At 61.4% G+C, this 17938-nt stretch overlaps 3 protein-coding genes across 9 annotated transcripts; 1 reads left to right on the top strand and 2 right to left on the bottom strand.

Annotated features, from left to right (window-relative positions):
- Positions 1–27: 27 nt before the first annotated feature.
- Fbxo6 (F-box protein 6) lies at positions 28–6166 on the bottom strand. 3 transcript variants are annotated; one of them, XM_027947768.3, is made up of 6 exons: positions 6063–6166; positions 3981–4275; positions 2161–2287; positions 1575–1670; positions 550–685; positions 28–456 (listed from the first exon to the last, which is right to left on the bottom strand). In XM_027947768.3, the coding sequence occupies exons 2-6, from the start codon at positions 4243–4245 to the stop codon at positions 253–255; spliced, it is 828 nt and encodes a 275-aa protein (XP_027803569.2). In that variant the 5' UTR covers positions 4246–4275; positions 6063–6166; the 3' UTR covers positions 28–252. The 3 variants fall into 3 exon arrangements, with proteins under 3 accessions (XP_027803569.2, XP_027803568.2, XP_027803570.2); XM_027947767.2 differs by lacking the exon at positions 6063–6166 and adding an exon at positions 5735–5815; XM_027947769.2 differs by lacking the exon at positions 6063–6166 and adding an exon at positions 4497–5385.
- A 688-nt stretch (positions 6167–6854) lies between these two features.
- Positions 6855–12576, bottom strand: Fbxo44 (F-box protein 44). Of its 4 annotated transcripts, none has more exons than XM_071617348.1 (6): positions 12554–12576; positions 10904–11190; positions 9461–9587; positions 9251–9346; positions 9010–9145; positions 6855–7895 (listed from the first exon to the last, which is right to left on the bottom strand). In XM_071617348.1, exons 2-6 carry the CDS (start codon positions 11166–11168, stop codon positions 7752–7754), a joined length of 768 nt encoding a protein of 255 aa, XP_071473449.1. In that variant the 5' UTR covers positions 11169–11190; positions 12554–12576; the 3' UTR covers positions 6855–7751. The 4 variants fall into 4 exon arrangements, with proteins under 4 accessions (XP_071473449.1, XP_027803484.1, XP_071473448.1 ...); XM_027947683.2 differs by lacking the exon at positions 12554–12576 and adding an exon at positions 12117–12211; XM_071617347.1 differs by lacking the exon at positions 12554–12576 and adding an exon at positions 11627–11710.
- Positions 11315–17633, top strand: Fbxo2 (F-box protein 2). Of its 2 annotated transcripts, none has more exons than XM_071617346.1 (6): positions 11315–11424; positions 15483–15842; positions 16222–16351; positions 16420–16515; positions 16928–17063; positions 17198–17633. In XM_071617346.1, exons 1-6 carry the CDS (start codon positions 11379–11381, stop codon positions 17330–17332), a joined length of 903 nt encoding a protein of 300 aa, XP_071473447.1. In that variant the 5' UTR covers positions 11315–11378; the 3' UTR covers positions 17333–17633. The 2 variants fall into 2 exon arrangements, with proteins under 2 accessions (XP_071473447.1, XP_027803522.1); XM_027947721.2 differs by lacking the exon at positions 11315–11424 and adding an exon at positions 12283–12818.
- The last annotated feature ends 305 nt before the right edge of the window (positions 17634–17938 follow it).

Here is a 17938-nt window from a genome sequence, read left to right as displayed (position 1 = left end):
ACCCCACCTGTAAACTCAAGCCCAGGCTGGTTTTACTGGAAACATTTATTTTGACAAAACATTAGCACTGTGTGACCGTCTGCCCAAGGCTGGAACTGGGGCTGGAGCTCCGGGGCAGGGACCTCACTGCGCACTACAGGCTCAGCTCTTGCCTGGAGGGACCCTCCCTTTGTCCTGGACAGAAGATGGACGGATGGCTGCAGATGACCACAGGCTGTCCTCTGGCCCATGGAGATGAAATGGGAAGGGCCACTAGGAAGCCTCCCCCTGTCCCTGCAGTGTCTCAGGCAGAGCCCCGGAGGGAGCCAGGCTCCTGCTGGTCTTGGGGCTGATGATGATGCTGCTGTTGGTGACACGGGGCCCATACCAGCCTGCCCAGAACTGGGTGTCCTTGCCCCCGTGCTGGAACAGGATGTGGCGGACGCCTGGAGGGTAGTCAGAGAAGGTGTGGGAGACCTAGGGAGAGGAGGTAGCCACGGTTACTGGGGACGCCCCTGTTTGCTGCCATCCTGGTGCTGGGAGAAGGGTGGGCAGCAGGTGAGGCCTCACCTCTGTCCACGTCGCGTCGTTCCACTGATGGACAGTCACGGGTGGGGGCTCAAAGGAGGCCAAGACGATGTAGTCGGCGGAGGCCAGCTGCACCCGGATGTGGTAGGAGCAGCCACAGTCGGCCCTGGCAGCGAACCTGGGGGCGGTGGGGGAGGCTCAGCTGCCATCAAGAGCCACTGAAGGCTGCCCTGGGGGCGGGGGCAGGCCAAGCCCAGGACCTGAGCTTGCTCCCTCTGCCAGCTGCTCTGCCCAGGAGGCCCAGCTGGCCTTGGCACTCCCTGTGCCCTGGGGTACAGTATCCATGGGGAGCCTTAGTTACCCCATTTGAGAAAACCGGCAACCTTTGAGCATTCTACTAAAGATTTGATCCCCCAAAACAAAAAGGTCCTCTACAGAGACCAAGGCCCCATCTGTCTAAGCTGTGTCACCTATGTCACAGTGGCCCAGAACATTCAAGTTGGGGACCTGTGTGGTGGGGGCTGGCAGAGCTCACCTCTCCTCAGTTCAGCCACCCTTCAAACATCACCCCTTCTCTCTCAGAGGTGGCCCTGGGACCTGCTGCATGGCCCAAGCCAGTGCCAGTGCCTCACAGTTCTGTGTGGGCAGGAGCCTGGGCAAGTGCTGTGGGATGGGCGGGTGCAGCCGGTGGCAGAGCAGGTGCAGAGCATGCCTGAGGCCGAGCCCTGTCCCCAAAGCCGTAAATTCAGAGAGCTGTGGGTGACCAGGGAGAAAGTGTGGAGGTGCCCACAGAATCCAGAGGGCAGCGTCCCTGCTGCTTCCAGGCCTTGGTGACTATTTTCATCCATAGGCCTCAGTCTCCCATCTGCAAACGGGCCGGCATGTCCTGCTGACTACATCGTGGAGAGGGAGGGGGACTGGGTGCTGGGTCCCTAGAGGCAGCCCTAACCCCCAGGATGCTGCTGGCACAGCAGGGGCACTCACCATAGGTTCTCTGACCCAGTGACTATGGCAGGAGGGGAGGGAAAGGGTGCACAGTGGGGACACTGGCCATGGGCCCCACTCACCAGTCCTTCACCACGATCTCAGGCCGGAATGTGTCCAGCAGCTCCTCCCAGTAGCCCTCAGCCTTGAGGTCCACCAGCTGGGACTTGAGGCACATGCTGAGGGGCAAAGGGCAAGGCTGTCACACCCAGATGTGCTATGAAGGACTCTGGGCCCAGTGAGGTGGCCCAGGAACCCAGGGGCTGCTCTCAACCGCCGCAGGACTCCAGCGTCCACTCGTCCATGGGCAGACCCATGGGAAACAACATGTAGGTGATGTGACCCGCTTGGGCCTGGGCAGCATCTGATCCCAGTTGAAAGGCCCAGTCTCCAGGTGGCTGTGGTGGGCCTTCTGTGACTCCACTCGTAGATCAGGACCGCCTGCAGACACCCTGCCTTACCCTACTGCCCCGCGAACTCCTGGCGGCCTGAAACTCCTCTCCCCCTGCCTGGACAGGAAGCTTACTGGCTCCAGGAAGCTGTGGGCTCTGAATGTGTCTGGGAACTGCTCCCCGAAGCTTCCCGAGGCCCTCAGGTAGGCCTGAGGTTTGCAAAGGTGTCCTGGACCTCAGCCCTCAACCCAAGCCTGCTGGCTTCAGCCCCTCTTACCCGTAGGAGGTGACAAAGTACTTCTTGACTTGGGGGTCAGGAAAATCTGTGCCATGCTCTCCAGGCAGGCTCTCCACCTTCCAGTGGTCCCCCCCATTGGAGTCGATTCGCCAAGACCCCATATCCTCTAGGAGAAATGGAACTGAGGTGAGATCCCTGCGGAAAGCTGAGGCCCACCTTCCCCAGCTGGCCGGCTTTCAGGCCAGTGATACTGCAGCCGGGGTCAGTCCCCCACCAGCTGAAGAGCATCTCACCTGTGCCTCGGGGCCCCCAGTACATTCCCACCTGGGTCCCTGTGCTGGGCTCTGACCTGGACTCATTCCCTCCCGCTCTGTTCTGATCTGGCTTGGCTCCTAAGGTGCAGTTCAGTTCTTAGAATTAAATCTCAAAAGAGCCTGTGAGAGTGCTTGGTCCCCAGGACTGATGTGAGTTCCATCAATGCACGCCACTCACTTGACCACTGGCCTCCCCTGACGTCCAGGAGGAAGAGGATGTCAATTAACTGCATAACCACAATCCGGGAGGACTGGCTGGAGGGTTTCAGGGAACCTGTTATTCCTATATGGCTCTACCCGTGGCAAGAGTGGCCAGTGGGGACAGGCACCCTGGGCTGGGGGCTGCAGGAACCCTGTGTTCAAGGACCTCCATCCGGTGGGCTCAGCAGGTGCAGGGCGCCTCCTCCTCACACTGAGCTCAGAGGAGCTGAGCAGGTGACAGTGCCCCTTGGCTGAGGCTGCCCAGGGCATCACCACCGCAGCTTTTCCATACTGCTCACCCAAGGGGAGCCCACACATCTGGCCCCCATGTGGCCTGGGGGTTTCCCAAGCAGAGAACCAAGAGAGAAATGCAGAACCACATGGGGCTATGCTGGTCTGAGCTTAGGCCCAGGGAAGATCCAGCCAGCCAGGGGTGACTGCTGCCAGACGCAGGCCCAGCCCCAGGCTTTGGGAGGCCCCATTGGCTGAGTGGGCAGCTCGACTGGGCAGCTTATGGACAGAATCTGGAGCAGGCAGGAAGAAGGCTGGGCACTGGCAGTGGGCCTCTGAGAGGGCCTGAGCCTTTGTTAGTCAGGACTGGACCTCAAGACTGCCAGTTCCAGATCTCAGGGCAAGTCATCTCAGGGCCCACAGCACCCGCCTAGCAAATGGAGCTGCCCTCAAGGCCAATGAGGATGAAGAGAAAACCAGTGGAAAATGACCTAAGTGCCCAGATGAGGCCTCTTAATCACCACTGTGTCCTGAAAGGAGCCTGGTGCTCTGGGCATGGTAGGTGCTAAGTGAAGGAAGGAGGAAACAGACACAAGAACCCCCCGGAAAACACAAAAGTACTACAGGCGACACGTGGGTCCCAAACTATGACTGGAGTCACCTCTGGATCCTCACTTTTTGCAGAGGAGGGTTACCATGTCTGGAATATCCTTAGACAAGTTCCGGGCGCAGAGAAGGCCCTGGAGAGCAAGGCAGCTTGTGCTGAGCTAAGGGGACAGGCGGATCTGCAGCGTTCATCCAGCGAACACCTCTGAGCACCTGCCACGCGACAGCATCTTTGTGGGAACTGTACAGTGGCTCATTAGGGCCTCTGGAACTTCAAGTTTGTACCAGAGGGCAGAAAACTGTAGCGTGAACAGTGCTGCTACGGGGCGGTAAACGGTAGGCAATAGGTGGGAGGCACTGTGTTTAGATGGGAGGTCAGGGCAGGTCTCTGAACTGAGACCTGAAGAATGGAGAGGAGCCAAGGTGTTAGGGGACTGGAATAGCAAGTGCAAGGGCCCTGAGGTTCAGAAAAGCCAAGGAGCCAGCGCTGTGGTAGCCCCAGCCCACCTTCAGCACACGGGTTGCGTAGGAGGTTCCTGCGGAGGCTGCACAGAAAGTAGAAGATCTTCCAGTCGGCCACGGGCTGGTCCCAGTCCTCTGTGACAAAGCCCTCGCGCAGGCATTTGCGCTTCCAGAGGCTCACGAGGTCGATGAGGTCTCGCCAGAGGCTGCAGACAGGCCGGCAGTGCAGCAGCAGCTGGCGGGCAGGCACGTGCATGAACAGCTCCAGCAGGATGTTCTCGGGCAGCTCGTTGATGCTGACCAGGGCCATGGCGGTGGAGGGTAGTGTGCACACAAGGGTCTGCGGGGGACAGTGGTGATGAGCCCAGAGCAGCCAGGTGGACCGCGAGATCCAAAGGACTGGCTCTTCTCCACTCCTGTTTCCTCTTTTGTGAAAACAAGGGGTTAGGGAGCATTCCCAGGGCCTTCCCACTGCACAGGGGTGGTCCCATTTACACACATTTGGAAGAGTAAATAAAAGTAATTAAGATTTTAGGCACAGAGCAGGGCACGGCAGCCCACCTGGATGGCCCCAGCTACTTGGCTTCAAAGGCTGAGGCAGGAAGACAACAACCCCAGGAGTTCAAGATCAGCCTGGGCAAGGTAGTGACTTGTAGCTCAAAAAAAAAAAAAAAAAGATTATTTTCAAACCCCAACTAAAAAATAATTGCTCAATTCTGAAGCCAGGTGCCTGGTTGACCTGTCCTAAGAGTTTGCTGGGGCCACCTGTTGTATGAGGTTCTAAGAGGGTTTGGTGATGGTCCTGCACTACTGTGAATTCAGAATATAGAAATCCAGCTTCCAGCCGCTGACTAATGTTCCTTGGGGAGGGGCTGCTGCTGCAAACAGCTTCCCTTTCCCAAACCGCTCCCTTTGGCCTGGAATTCAGATGAGGAAACACACCCGGAGCGACCCTGCAGCGGTGGCTGGGCTGCCTTGGTGTGTCTGGCCAGGCCACTGGGAAATCTGTAGCCTGGGGGCTCCGGTGGGTGGGGGCAGGCTCTGCACTGTCACTCTGATGAGCCTGGTCTGCTGACATCTGGGGACAGAGTTCTCCGACCACGGATCAGAAGAGAAACTCGCTAGCCTCTTCTGATTTGGCACAGACGTGACCAAAAGAGCTGCCAGGTCTTGTGAAACTCCCATCCCAGATTGCAGAGGGATGCGCACCCTGGCTCCCGGGGGAGCAGCATTTCAGTGGGCGGGGAACAAACTACAGCAGACAAGGTGCCGGTGCCTTGTGCGAAAAGCCCTGGCGGAAAATCGCCACCAGGCCGGCACGGTGGCCAGCTCTTCCCACCCGGGGCTTGAAACTGCGCAACGTCAACTTCAAAACACCCCCAACTTCTAAAAGCACCAAACGAGCGCCAGGCGGGGGCGCCCTGGAGCGCGCGGCGCCGGGTCGGTCTTGGGCTTCGGTGGCGCTCTGCCCCGCCTCCGAGTCCCCCTCCAAGTCCCCGGCCACCCGCCCCGCGGGGCGGTTCCGAGGTCGCCGCGGCGTTTCCCGTGCGCACTCGCGCCGGCCAGGACGCCGCCTCCGGGGCGGGCTCCCAGGTGCCCGCAGCGCCCCCGCTCCCCGCGCCCCTCTCCCGCGGCGCCGGGCGGGGAGGGCCGGGCGCGGTGGGTCCAGTTGCCGTCCGCGCGCCGGGGCGCCGCCGAGGGATCTGCCCCGCCTGCGCCCCCTCCCCGGCCGGCGTCCGCGGGCCCGGTGCCCTCCCGCGCGCGCCGCCCCTTCCCGCCCCGTCCCCCTGGGCCGCGACCTGGACGCGGGGCCGCCCGGCGGCGGCAGCTCGGGTCAGCCTGGGGCCTGCGCCTCGCCGGCGCCGTCCGCTCTCGCCCCGCCCCGTCCGCCCGCGTCACGCGCAGCGCTCGGGCAGCCGCCCGCGCCCCCACCCCCGCCTGCCAGCCCGAAGAGGAGCCTGGGGTCCCCGGGGCCCGCCGCGCCACCCGGAGGCGCTCGGCGAAGACCATCCTGGCGTCTCGCGGTCGGGGTGGGCGCCGCGCCTCCCGGGACCTCGCGGCTGCCGGCGTTTCCCGAGCCGGAGTCTCCCTCTCCAGGCGGTGGGCAGCTCGGCAGCCGGCACCCACCTCTTCCCCGCTTCCTCCTTCTGCAGGGGAAGCCCCGTCGGCTGGGTCTCGGTCCTGTCCCGCGCTGGCCACGCCTTAGACTTCTTTTCACCTGTTTACCGCACACGGTTGGAGGTGGGGCCAGTTCTTCGCCCTGGATTCGTGGCCCCCTCCCCGGAGGGCCAGAGCTGACATTTTGGGTTTGGGCTGGGCTTTTCGTAGGCCTCAGCTGATGCAAAGATAAAAACCTCTTGTGTGTGTGTGTGTGTTTTTTTTCTTCGTTGTTAATTCAACAACAATTTATCAAGCACCCATTTTGGCGGCTGAGAGGGTTTCGCAGTCTGAGCACTGCACGAGGGCTGGCCCAGCAGCATCGCTCCAGTCAGGGCTGCGCCTTCTCCAGGGAAGGTGTCTTTTTCCGCTTTGTTCCCACCTAGCATGGCCCTAATTAACTCATAATTGAGTGTCATAAATTTAACAAGTACTTCCTAAGCACCTCCCTGTATGCCAAGCACAACTTCAAATGCTCTGGCCTCATCCAATGTCAACAGTGGCACTGCTCCCAGCAGCAGGTGTGCCGAGGGCTGCCCAGAGAAGCCCATCCACGGGCCCAGCCCTGTGGACGCTGTGGTGCCCGAGGCTGCGGGAGTGCAGTCTGTTGAGGGGTCTGCCCCACGACCAGCCTGTGAGGAGCTGATTCCAGAAATGTCAACCCCTCTCTACTTTGGACGGAAGCCACACTAGACCCTCTGCAGGTCCAGGCAGGGCACCCAAGAAGTTTGTCTTTCCCTCCAGAAGCCACAGGGCACAGGCTGGCTGGAACACTTTTATTCGGCAGCATGCGGGGGGCAAGGTCAGGAGGACACTGCTGTCCTTGGTGGGGCACTGCTGTGGTGGGTTTTACTTTGGGGGGGTAGTGCTGGGCTGGAATAATTTCCAAGCTGTAGGGAGCGTAGCCAGGGCTGAGGTGGACAGCTGGTCCCTGAAAACCATCTACCCTACTCATCCAAGGTTCGTGTGTCCCAACCTTGCCCCCACCTGGCCTGAGTCACCCTGTCCCCCAGTACCCACCTGGCTGCGGGGCTTCGGTGATGGTAAGGGCAGCCCACACCCGCCTGCAGCCACCCTACCTGGGGCCTGGCTTGTCACCTCAGACCAGGTCAGAGCCTGGGGCTGAGCCACCTCTGGTGAGCAGGCAGAGTGAGGTCAGGGGTGGCCACAGGGCAGAAGTGGCTGGCAGAGCCTGCCTCTGCTTCTCAGACCTGTCATCTTTCAGATCTGTCATTGTGAATGGCTGTCACAAATGTGACAGGTGTCTTGCCTGCTCCTGCTCCTGCTCCAAAGACCCCCAAAGGACCCAGGGAGAAAGGGCCAGGGAGAGGTACAGGCAGACGTGGCCCGGCGTCCCAGCTGCAGACCCCTGTCCAGGAAGCCTGGGGATGCCCTGCTCCCTGCCCTCAGGGCTCCGTCTCTCGGAGGGGCCCAGTGAGGCCGCCCCTGCAATTGTTCAGGTTGGGACCTCAGCGGGGAGCAGGCCCCCAGCATGGGACAGCTGCCCAAATCCAGAGGCTCCACAGAGAAGAGGTGAGTGGGGGCAGGGACACACTGAAAGGCTGGGGACACCTGGCTTCCGCCTCCCCTTCCCAAACTCAGCCCTCCTCTGACAGCAGTTTACCAGTCAGGGTTCAGTTGATGGGGGGCCAGGGGGCGTCAGGGCAGTGGGGGCCCGATGGTGATGCTGCTGTTGGTGACCCTCGGGCCGTACCAGCCGGCCCAGTAGTGGGTGTCCACGCCGCCGTGCTGAAACCAGATGTAGCGGACGCCGGGAGGGTAGTTGGAGAAGGTGTGGGAGACCTGGGGTGGGGCAGGCAGAGGGAGGCCAGAGGTCAGGGCCACCCCCAGTGGCACTGCCGGGTGGGGGCTGGGGACCAGGAGCTCCAGCCCCCGCTCTGTGCCTGAGGAGACGGCCTCTCTCTGTGACTTGCCTTCCTCATCTGTCAAACAGCAAAATCCCGCCCAGGCCACTGGGCCCAAAGGACCTGACAGTGTCGGCACATGGCCAGGCTAAAAAGCACAGGATACTGGGGCTGGGGCGGGGCTCAGGGCAGAGCGCTCGCCTAGAGTGTGTGAGGCGCTGGGTTCAATCCTCAGCACCAAGTAAAATAAAAAAATAAAATAAAGTGATAAAAACAGAGTAAGAATTAACACTGCAGCCCCTCGGCCGCCCGGGAGCGGCTCCTACTAGGGGCCAGCGTCCTGTGCGGCCCCTGGCTAGCACACGGGCGGTGCGGACAGCATTTCTAGCACTGCAGCAAGCTCCAGGGGACCCAGCAACAGCCTGTAGGACCACCGCCTGTCTCTGTCCGTCACGTGACTGGAACAGTCGTGCCTGGTCCCATGGTGACAGCAGGGTGGAAGGCTGAGTGGCAGTGACAGACAGAGGCTGGTGAAGCCTAAGGACTCTGTACCTGGCTGCTTCAGAGGGCCCGGGCTTGTCTAGGTGACCCAGGTGCCCGTCTAGGTGACCCAGGTGCTGCTCAGCTCACCACGGGGGACTGTGTCCAGGTAAACGCACGCAAGCCGAGCAGGACGGGGGACCCTCAGGACCCTGAGTGGAGACCTGCGCTCTTGGACGTAAAACGGGGTCAGAGCCCGAGGAATCAAGAAGGCCCGGGTTACGCTGCTGTGAGCGGGGACCCTCTGCAGTCACAGCTGAGAGCGGTCATCTGTGGCAGCCCTTCTGGACAGTTGATCTCATGTCTTTCTTTCTCTCCCCAGTGCCAGGCCAGTGCTGCACCTGGGAGCTGCCCCTGCCCAGCTTGCTGTCTAAGGGCGTCCTTGGTCACTGACTTCCTCCTTTTCTGAGGGAAGACTAGTCCAGGCAGCAGATGGGCCCAGGCGGGAGGCGGCTGGCTCTGAGCCCCGAAGTGGGAGCCCTGGGCCCGCCCCTGCCCGCCAGGCCACGCACCTCCCTCCATCGGGCGTCGCTCTTCTGCTGGATCATCACTGGGTCTGGCTGGAAGGTCCCCAGAGGGGCGTGTGCGGAGGACAGGAGCTGGACGCACAGCTGGTACTTGGACCCGCAGTCTGGCCTGGCTGCGAACCTGTGGGCAGAGGGAGGCCCATGAGGGCCTGGGAGAGCGGGGGCAGGGTGGGGGTGGGGCGCCGGAGTGGCAGGCCCCACCCAGACCCTCGCCCCGGGCACTCACCAGTCCTTGACCTGGATGTCCGGTCGGGTGGTGTCCATCAGCTCCTCCCAATACCCTTCAGCCTTGAGGTCCACCACCTGGGACTTGAGGCAGGTGCTGGGGGCGGTGGAGGGTGGGACGGGGCTGGGACTGTCCCTCCCAGGGGCGGGAGAGACCCCAGGGTGAAGTGACTTGGGCTCCCCACCCCCTCCCCGAGACCCCCGATCTTACTAATAAGAAGTCACGAAGTATTTCTTGACCTGGTCATTGGGGAACTCCTTCCGCTGGTCTTTGGAAAGGTCCTCCACCTTCCACTCATCGCCTCCGTTCACATCCAGGCTCCAGAACTCAAAGCCCTCTGTGGGAAAGCCGAATTCACCACGCGGGGAAGACAGTGGCCACCTGCTCCCAAGGCCCTTCCTCCCAGCTCTTCTCCCTGGGTCTCAGCAGCCCCTCCAGCCCCGTGCTGTAGGTCACTGCAGATCAATACTGCCCTCCACAGGTGCTTCCTGTGTCCGAGCCTAGGTAAGTGATTTCCATTGAGAGTCCCGGGCAAAACCCACCAGACCCCTTCTGTGTCAAGGGCCACACAGACCCTGGTCTCAGACAAGCTCTAACAATACTAGGCTGCGTGATCTCAGACAAGTTACTTTCACTCTCTGAGCTTTAGTCATCTCTGTAAACGGCAGTCAAGAATGTGAAGACACTGGGTGCAGTGGCACACGCCTGTAATCCCAGTGGTTCAGGAGGCTGAGGCAGGAGGATTATGAGTTCAAAGCCAGCCTCAGCAACTTAGTGAGGCCCCAAGCAACTCAGCAAGACCCTGTCTCTAAATAAAATATAAAAAAGAGCTGGGATGTTGCTCAGTGGGTGAGTGTCCCTGGGTTCAACTCAGGTACCAAAAAAAAAAAAAAAAAAAAAGGGATGGGACGGGAAGCGTCTCCTGCAGAGTGGCACATATTTAGCTTTTGGGGCCCTGTGCCATTTCTGTCACACAGGGGTTTTTTCCTTGCTTCCTTTTTTTTTTTTTAAAATAATCTTTGTAAAATGTAAGGTTTTTCTTCACTCCTTGGCCACATCTGGTTCGAAGGCCATGTTTTGCCAAATACTGGTCAAGAAGAACGTGCTGGGAGGGCGGGAGCACAGCTGGCAGCAGCTGTTTTGTCACCACTTGACACTAGAATTTGACCATAGAACAAAGCACAAGGTCGCCATCCCACCCGGGTCCTCACCACAAGTTACAACGTGACGAAGGAAGGAGGGAGTGGCTGTGGAAGCCTTGTTTTGCCTGTGGGGGCACCACGCTGGAAAGACTGGGTTGTCCCCTCTTCTATAAGCAGAAGCCCATGTCGTCTAGGGCAGTCCTAGGAGTCCCAGGCTAGAGTCTGAAAATGAGATCCAAAAAATGTGCCTCCAACTTATATCTTGGGCACAATCAGTCCCCAATGGACAACAGTTCCTTTCCTAGGGAAGGTCACTGGAGAAATAATTGTGAGAGTCGAATAAGAAACACGACCCTTGGCCCCAGTCTGTCCACCTGAAAAATGGGTGCATGGACACTGCCCACCTCTAAGGGTTATCGTGAGAGCATAAAAGGACTTAGCTACAGGAAGTGGTCAGTATGTGTCAGCTGCTACCGTGTGTGTTGGGGGCACGCAGACCCCTCTCACCCACCTTCAGCACACGGGTTGTGCAGGAGGTTCCTGTGGAGGCTACGGAGGAAGTAGAAGATCTTCCAGTCGGCCACAGGCTGGTCCCAGTCCTCGGTGATGAAGCCCTCGCGCAGGCACTTGCGCTTCCAGAGGGTCACCAGGTCGATGAGGTCTCGCCAGAGGCTACAGACCAGGCGGCAGCGCAGCAGCAACTGGCGGGCAGGCACATGGGTGAACAGCTCCAGCAGGATGTTCTCGGGCAGCTCGTTGATGTTGCCCACGGCCATGGCGGTAGCTTCTGGACACCCCCTGTGGTTATTGAAAAGCCGCACTACAGACCTGGCCCTCTCCCCAGAACCCACTATTTGCAGCACCCAGTAGTGGTGGAGGTTCCCATCCTAGCTGTCTTTGACTGTGTCAGGAAAGTCACTGTGCCTGTCTGAACTTCAGTCTCCTCCTCTAAATTTGGCCAAGAACAGTCCTTCCTTCCAAGGGTCATGGGCAGTCTAAGAAGCATGGGACACAGCAGGTGCTCAACACAAGGTGAGCTCTGTTTTTTTTCCACTGGCACCTCAGAACCACCTCTAGGGAGACTAGGGAGGTCCAGAGAGGTTGAAGGAACTGCCCAAGGTCACCCAGACAGGGGCAGAGGGGAGAAGGAGCCCGGTCCTTTCTGATTCTAGGGCTGCCCTTTTTCAATAGGCCCGTCTTTAGAGGAGGAGTAACAGTGCCCAGCGCAGGGCACCTGAGCCTGTCCAGGTCTTCTTCATCCTCTCCCTCTCCAGAGCAGAGGAGGGGGCAACGCTGGAGGGCGCTGGGGATATAAATCACTGTCCTCACAAGGTCCAATGGGCTTGGCGACTTTCCCAAGATCACAGAGAAATGCCCAGCCTAGCTGGGACTGGAGAGGGTGGACCAAGGGCCAGGGCCCTGCCTACCTCCCCGCCCCCACCCCATGGCTAGGCTCAGCCCCAGCCCCCCAGCGCGACTGTGGCGCCCCATTCCCACCAAAGTCGGGACCGGACCTCAGCGCGTCCACGGCGACCTCAGCTCGCGCTCCCGGCCCTGTCGCGGTGGGCGGCGGCGGCGCTGGGACAAACCCCTCGATCTGGGCCTGGTCGGCGCCGAGCCTCCCCGGGCGCACTGCGGCTCGGCGAAAGCCAAGGAACCCGCAGCCCGGCGCCCACGGCCGCGCCCCCTCCCCACGGCGCTCCGCGTCCCCACCCGCGGGTCACCTGCGCTCGTCGGTCGCTACGGGATCCCGCTCGGCCTCCGGGGCTGCGCAGCCTGGGCCTGTGGTCGCCAGGATGCGGCCCGCCCCGCCCACAGGCCCCGCCCACCCAAGTCCCGCCCCCGCCAGGCCCCGCCCCGCCAGGCCCCGCCCCGCTCCCGCCAGGCCCCGCCCGCCCCTGCTCCCCTTCTCTCCCTGCTCCGCTCCTGTCCCCTCCCCGCGCCGCTCCAGCCGGGGACGCGCCCCGCCGCCGCCGCGTAGGAAAATTACCTGCGCGGGGCGGAAGGAGCCTCCCACCCCCAACTCCGCCCGGGCCGCGCGCCCCGCAGGACCAGGCTCGCCCTGCCCCCCCCGCCGCCTCGTCCCGCTGCCACCGCAGGGGCGAGCTGCGCGACACCCCACCTCGGACCCCCATCCCCCAATCAGAAAAACGACTCTGACCTTTGCCGGCCTCCCGGGTCCACCGAGGAACCCGCAGCCTCAGGCCTCCGTCCCCGACGCGGGGACTGCGGGGCGGCCGGGCGCCCGGCCAAAGGCGGGGCGGGGCGAGCGCGGGGACCTTTAAGAGGCGCAGCCGCCCGGGCGCCCCGGTCTCGAGCGCGGCTGGACTCCTCGCCGCCGCCGCGAGACTCGGCACCCGCAGCGCTCCGGCTCCTCCTCCTCCCGCGACCGCGCTCCGCAGCGATGGACGGAGACGGTGACCCAGGTAGCCGCCGCCTGGACCCGCTCGCTCCAGCCCGGGAGGGGAGACAGGGCAGGCGGGCGAGTGCCTCCGAGGGTCCTCGGAGAGCGCGGGGTCCCCGAGAGGCGGCGCGCAAAGTTTCACGCAAGCAAAGCCCTTGGGACAGCCTCGAGGCGGGAGGCCTTGAGGAGCGACAGGCAGGGAGGGAGGACTGCTGGGTTCCCAAACTGGCATTGGACTCCCCCGTTCCGCCTGCTTCCTGAGGGTTTGTGGGGCTGGGAGGCTTCTGGGCGGAGGAGCCCCCAAGCCTTTTTCTTCCATCAACTTCTTCCGTTTGTCCGCTGTGGCCCGTCAGCTGCCTGGACCCTACGGGTTTCTTGGGGTTACTAGCCTCTCCCCACCCATTTCAGTCTTCCCCTGGGGCTCCCTCTGGGTGGCAGGATGCCTAGTGGGACTAGACGAGCCTTGAGGAGGAACTGAGGGACCGCTCCCCATCCTCAGGTCCTCCAGATTGCCCAGTCATCTTTGCTGGCACCAAAGACCCTCCCCCATTCCTCCAGCTTCCTGTTGGGCCTGTAGGGGTCGCCTGCTGAGTCAGGGTGGGGACAAGACCTCCCTGCAGTTTGCTCTCACCCAATTCCTCACCTCACGGGTGGCTTTGGCAGGCCATGAACCCATGCACACCCAGGTTGCCAGGCCCCCTCTCCTGGCTCTGAAATTCCAGCTCCTGCATCCCCCTCCCAATCTGTGGCCCCCCCATGTCACACTCTTTACCAGGCCTGGGCCTGGTTTTTCCCAGGGCCCAGTTATTCCTGTGGACTCCAGGGCCCCATCCAGGTGAGTGAATCAGCCTGGAAGCAGCTTCCAGGCCCAGATAACTTTCCCCCAGCAACAATGTGAGGAGTTGTGTGAGCGAGAGTGGGGGTAGGGGGCTGTAATCAGATCCGGGGCCTCAGTGCCAGGCCAGGGGGCCAGGAGAGAGGACTGGGCAAGGTGCACCTTTCGGGGGAGCATCAGGTATCCACTGGGGCCAGGGCAGGGCAGGTGTGTGGGTGGAGAGGTGAGGACACTGGGCCCAGCTCCCCAGAGAGCTGCGGGCAGCAGAATGGCCAGGCATTTTCCTTTCTGCAGTGTGACCTGGAGAAGCTGCTCAGCCTCTCTGGGCCTCAGTTTTCTCTTTGCCAAAGGGAAGGGGTGAACCCATATATCATTAAAATGTGACCCTAAAATGCTAATCACTAAGAAGAGAAAGGGCAGCACTTAGTAAGGTTCACTGAGTTCCCGAGGCCTCACTGTGCGCACTGAGCTCTGAAAAGGAGGTCAACCCGAGCTGGAGGTGCTGGTGACATCAGACTTGGGTGTAGGCTCTGCTACCTGCCCCTTCCCCCACCGCCACCTTGGCTTTCCAGGGCCCAACCTTCAGGAATTCCTCATCTTAGTTCTGAGAGTGGTGGCCTCCCCACAACTAGCTGTCCCTCCTCCAGAGCTCCTGGGCACTGCATCTGCTTACTCAAGGCTCCCGTGGCCCAGCAGAGGTGGGCTGGGATCCAAGAGATGGTCCAGCCGGCCACTGCTGACATCTGCCCTCTGCCTTCCAGTTCACAATGCCCTCCCCTGCTCCTTGGGGGATTTGAACATCAGCACCATCAGGATGACCATTTCCAGATGAGAAAACTGAGGGTCAGGGATGGAAAAAGAACGGGTGACAAAAACTTCCTTTCCCAAGCCCCTAGAACATTTTCTTGTATGATACACTATTTCCCACCCCCAAGTCGCACACCATTGGCTGGTTGGGGACAGTGGGTCTCCAGCCCCTAATCTTCAGGTCTAATATTTCCTATCCTAATATTACCTTTAGCAAGTCACTTCGCATCTCTGAGCCTGATCGTTTTCACTTGGAAAATCAAAACCACAACTGTGCCTAAAAAATAACCCAACACATTATTTTGTTGGAACAGTGTGGTCAAAGGTGGCTCTAGAGCCAGAGTGGGCTCCAACACAGGTCCAGCTACTCATTAGCTGTGGATCACCGCTCTGTGCCTCAGTTTCCTCATCAATGAAATAGGGGCAGCCATAGGCTCAAGATTCTGCTGATTCTAGAATAATTGAAAGGTTTAAAAACAGCACTTGACGTTTGCTAAGTGCCTGATAAACACAAGCTCCTGACAGCACCAGGCAGGATCCCGTCTCCCAGAACTGATTCTGGCCCTCGGGTGAAGTCAGTCTAGTGCAGAAAAAGTTCATCAAGTCATCATACCCCAAGCAAAAGCTAGGAAGCCCTGGGAGGCCTCTGAACTTGGGCTGTGAGAGAATGTACTAAGGGGAAGTTCAGAAGGCTTCCAGGAGGAGGGGAGGGGAGCAGGGGTCCTGGAGGGTGTTTAGGAGGACTGAAGGGGTTGCTCTGGGACAATGCTATCCATGGCAGCCATCAATTACGGTAGGATGGCTGCTGTCCTTTGTTCAAGGTTGGAGTTTCCCGCCAAGCAGGGGAAAAAGACCAATGTGGCAATTATTCAGACCTAGGGGACCCATCTTAGTTCTGCACCCTTGGGCTTCCTCCCTGTGACTCGGTCTGAGTCCCAGAAACTCTGTCCCCAGCTGTGGTTGCCCCAGGGTGGGTGGAGGGCCCATCTGGGGCGCGGAGCGGGGACTATCTGGAGGTCACAGCCGCCTCTCCCCTGGTCACAGAGAGCGTGGGCCAGCCGGAGGAGCAGCCGGAGGAGGCGTGCGCGGAGGCCGAGGAGGAGCAGCCCGGGGAGGAAGAGGCATCAGGCGAGGAGGAGGCGGCGGCGTACCTGGCGGAGCTGCCCGAGCCGCTGCTCCTGCGCGTGCTGGCCGCTCTGCCGGCCGCCGAGCTGGTGCAGGCCTGCCGCCTGGTGTGCCTGCGCTGGAAGGAGCTGGTGGACGGCGCCCCCCTGTGGCTGCTCAAGTGCCAGCAGGAGGGGCTGGTGCCCGAGGGTGGCGGCGACGACGAGCGAGACCACTGGCAGCAGTTCTACTTTCTGAGCAAGCGGCGGCGCAACCTGCTGCGCAACCCGTGCGGGGAAGGTGAGGGTGACGTCCCTGGCCCCGCGCCTGGGGAACCGGCAATCTGCCATCCCCTCCTGCTGGCCCAGCGTCACATGAGATGAAGAGCTTGGCTCAGGGCCTAGCACCCAGCAGCCCCTGTTAGCACTATTACTAACAGCTCCCCGGCCACCTGCTCCTGGGGGGTCTCTTTCCCAGGGGGGGTGGGACTGGCCCTGTGGACAGCCATCCCAGGGGAGAACCAGGAAGTGCCCACCATTCCACCCCCCATCGTCTGCACACTCCTGATTCCGTGAAAGTACCACGTTCACCCTGTCCCCCACTGTAGTGGCGGGAGCCAGCCCTGCTGCAGCTTCAGCAGGCACTGGGTGACCAGGGTGGGGCTATCGTGTTCCTACAGAAGACTTGGAGGGCTGGTGCGACGTGGAGCACGGTGGCGACGGCTGGCGGGTGGAGGAGCTGCCTGGAGACAGTGGGGTGGAATTCAGCCACGATGAGAGCGTCAAGAAGTACTTCGCCTCCTCCTTTGAGTAAGAAGATGGTGTGGGGGAGGGCGGGTGTGGGGGGCTCCTCTGCGTCCTAACTCCAGTTCTTCCAGGTGGTGTCGCAAAGCACAAGTCATTGACCTGCAAGCTGAGGGCTACTGGGAGGAGCTGCTGGACACCACCCAGCCGGCCATCGTGGTGAAGGACTGGTGAGAGTCAGTGGGGACCGCTGCATTGGGATGGGGAGGGGAAAGCCGAGGGGACACCACCTCTAGTGTTGTGATCACGGGGGCCACAAGTCTGCAAGCGTTGACAGCTTCCAAGTTCTTAGGAAAGGGTGGAAAGCCATCTCGGCCTGAGTTTCAAATGTTGACACAGGCAGGTGGATAGTCACCGCCTGAACAAAGTGACTCTGTGAGATCGCTTTGGCCGAACTGGGGTTTAGTCCTTTTTTTTTGGATCTTGGGCCAGTTCCTTTCTCTGTCTGGCCTCGGTTTCCTCATCTGTGAAGTGGGTCGCTGGTTGCACTCCGGAGGGGTAGGGACCCTGGGCGCACAGGAGACCTCTGGGAGAAGGCGGGTCCCCAGCGGCGCCCAGCAGGCCCGGCGCTCTGTCTGGCAGGTACTCGGGCCGCACGGACGCGGGCTGCTTGTACGAGCTCACGGTGAGGCTGCTGTCGGAGCACGAGGACGTGCTGGCCGAGTTCAGCAGCGGCCAGGTGGCGGTTCCCCCGGACAGTGAGGACGGCTGGATGGAGGTGAACCGGGCGGGGGCGCCTGGGCGGGCGCGGGCGGGCGCAGGGGCGCGCTCCTGCAGAGAACCGAGCTGCGGCTGCAGGCGGGTCGCCGCGCAGGACCAGCCCTCGAGGCTGACGCCCTGCGTCCTCCCTAGATCTCCCACACCTTCACCGACTACGGACCAGGCGTCCGCTACGTCCGCTTCGAACACGCGGGACAGGACTCCGTCTATTGGAAGGGCTGGTTCGGGGCGCGAGTGACCAACAGCAGCGTGTGGGTGGAGCCCTGAGAGCCCCCTGCTGCTCCCCAGCCGCCCTGCCCCGCGGGGCGGAGGCCGGGGTGGACAAGCCTTAACTTAGTCGCCAGCACCTCGCCCAGCCGTGCCCACCTCGCCCCGCCGTGCGCGCCCCGCCGCTCTCCCAGCCCCACGCGGCGCCTTCGCTGGCTCACTTTCGCTTCTGTCGGCGGCGGCTAGTCGTCGCCGGCTGCTTCTAGGGTGTAAGATCCGAGGGGCGCGGGCCTGCTGCTGAACCCGCACCCAGCACCGTGCCTGCCACAAAAGGGGGTGCAGAATAAATATTGTTTGTCCAAGGAGGGAATGAATGAACAGCGGATGAATGGGCGCCTCTCCCTGCCCGTCCTCCTCCGTCTCCTGAGGCCCCGGCCCAGCTTGGAAAAATACTTGGTGGGGCTCCAGCTGCTCCGGTTTCCAGGGGCCCTTGGGCTGCTATGGAGCCTGGGCAGAGTGGCCGGACAAAGGCGGAATTGTGAGGCTCAGGAGGTGGCGAGCTGGGCCTGGCGCCTGACTGACACCCGAGCTGCCCAGAGGCCAGGACAGGGCGGGGGGGCTGCCCTCCAGGCCTCTGTGGGCAAAGCCATCATTCTTGGCCTTGCT

This window comes from Marmota flaviventris, chromosome 10, assembly GCF_047511675.1.
Source record: "Marmota flaviventris isolate mMarFla1 chromosome 10, mMarFla1.hap1, whole genome shotgun sequence".
In the NCBI taxonomy this organism is placed as follows: domain Eukaryota; kingdom Metazoa; phylum Chordata; class Mammalia; order Rodentia; family Sciuridae; genus Marmota; species Marmota flaviventris.
This window is presented reverse-complemented; position numbering and strand designations above follow the sequence as displayed.

Coding starts and splice junctions, on each gene's coding strand:
- Fbxo6 (XM_027947768.3), bottom strand. CDS start 4,245: ATGGCCCTGGTCAGCATCAACGAGCTGCCCGAGAACATCCTGCTGGAG. Junction 1,671..2,160: donor TACTTTGTCACCTCCTACGG/GTAAGAGGGGCT, acceptor TTTGCCCCTCAG/CATGTGCCTCAAGTCCCAGC. Junction 457..549: donor ACGACGCGACGTGGACAGAG/GTGAGGCCTCAC, acceptor TCCTCTCCCTAG/GTCTCCCACACCTTCTCTGA.
- Fbxo44 (XM_071617348.1), bottom strand. CDS start 11,168: ATGGCCGTGGGCAACATCAACGAGCTGCCCGAGAACATCCTGCTGGAG. Junction 9,347..9,460: donor TACTTCGTGACTTCTTATTA/GTAAGATCGGGG, acceptor CACCGCCCCCAG/CACCTGCCTCAAGTCCCAGG. Junction 9,146..9,250: donor GACATCCAGGTCAAGGACTG/GTGAGTGCCCGG, acceptor CTCTGCCCACAG/GTTCGCAGCCAGGCCAGACT.
- Fbxo2 (XM_071617346.1), top strand. CDS start 11,379: ATGGGCAGTCTAAGAAGCATGGGACACAGCAGGTGCTCAACACAAG. Junction 11,425..15,482: donor CAGCAGGTGCTCAACACAAG/GTGAGCTCTGTT, acceptor CCCTGGTCACAG/AGAGCGTGGGCCAGCCGGAG. Junction 15,843..16,221: donor GCGCAACCCGTGCGGGGAAG/GTGAGGGTGACG, acceptor GTGTTCCTACAG/AAGACTTGGAGGGCTGGTGC.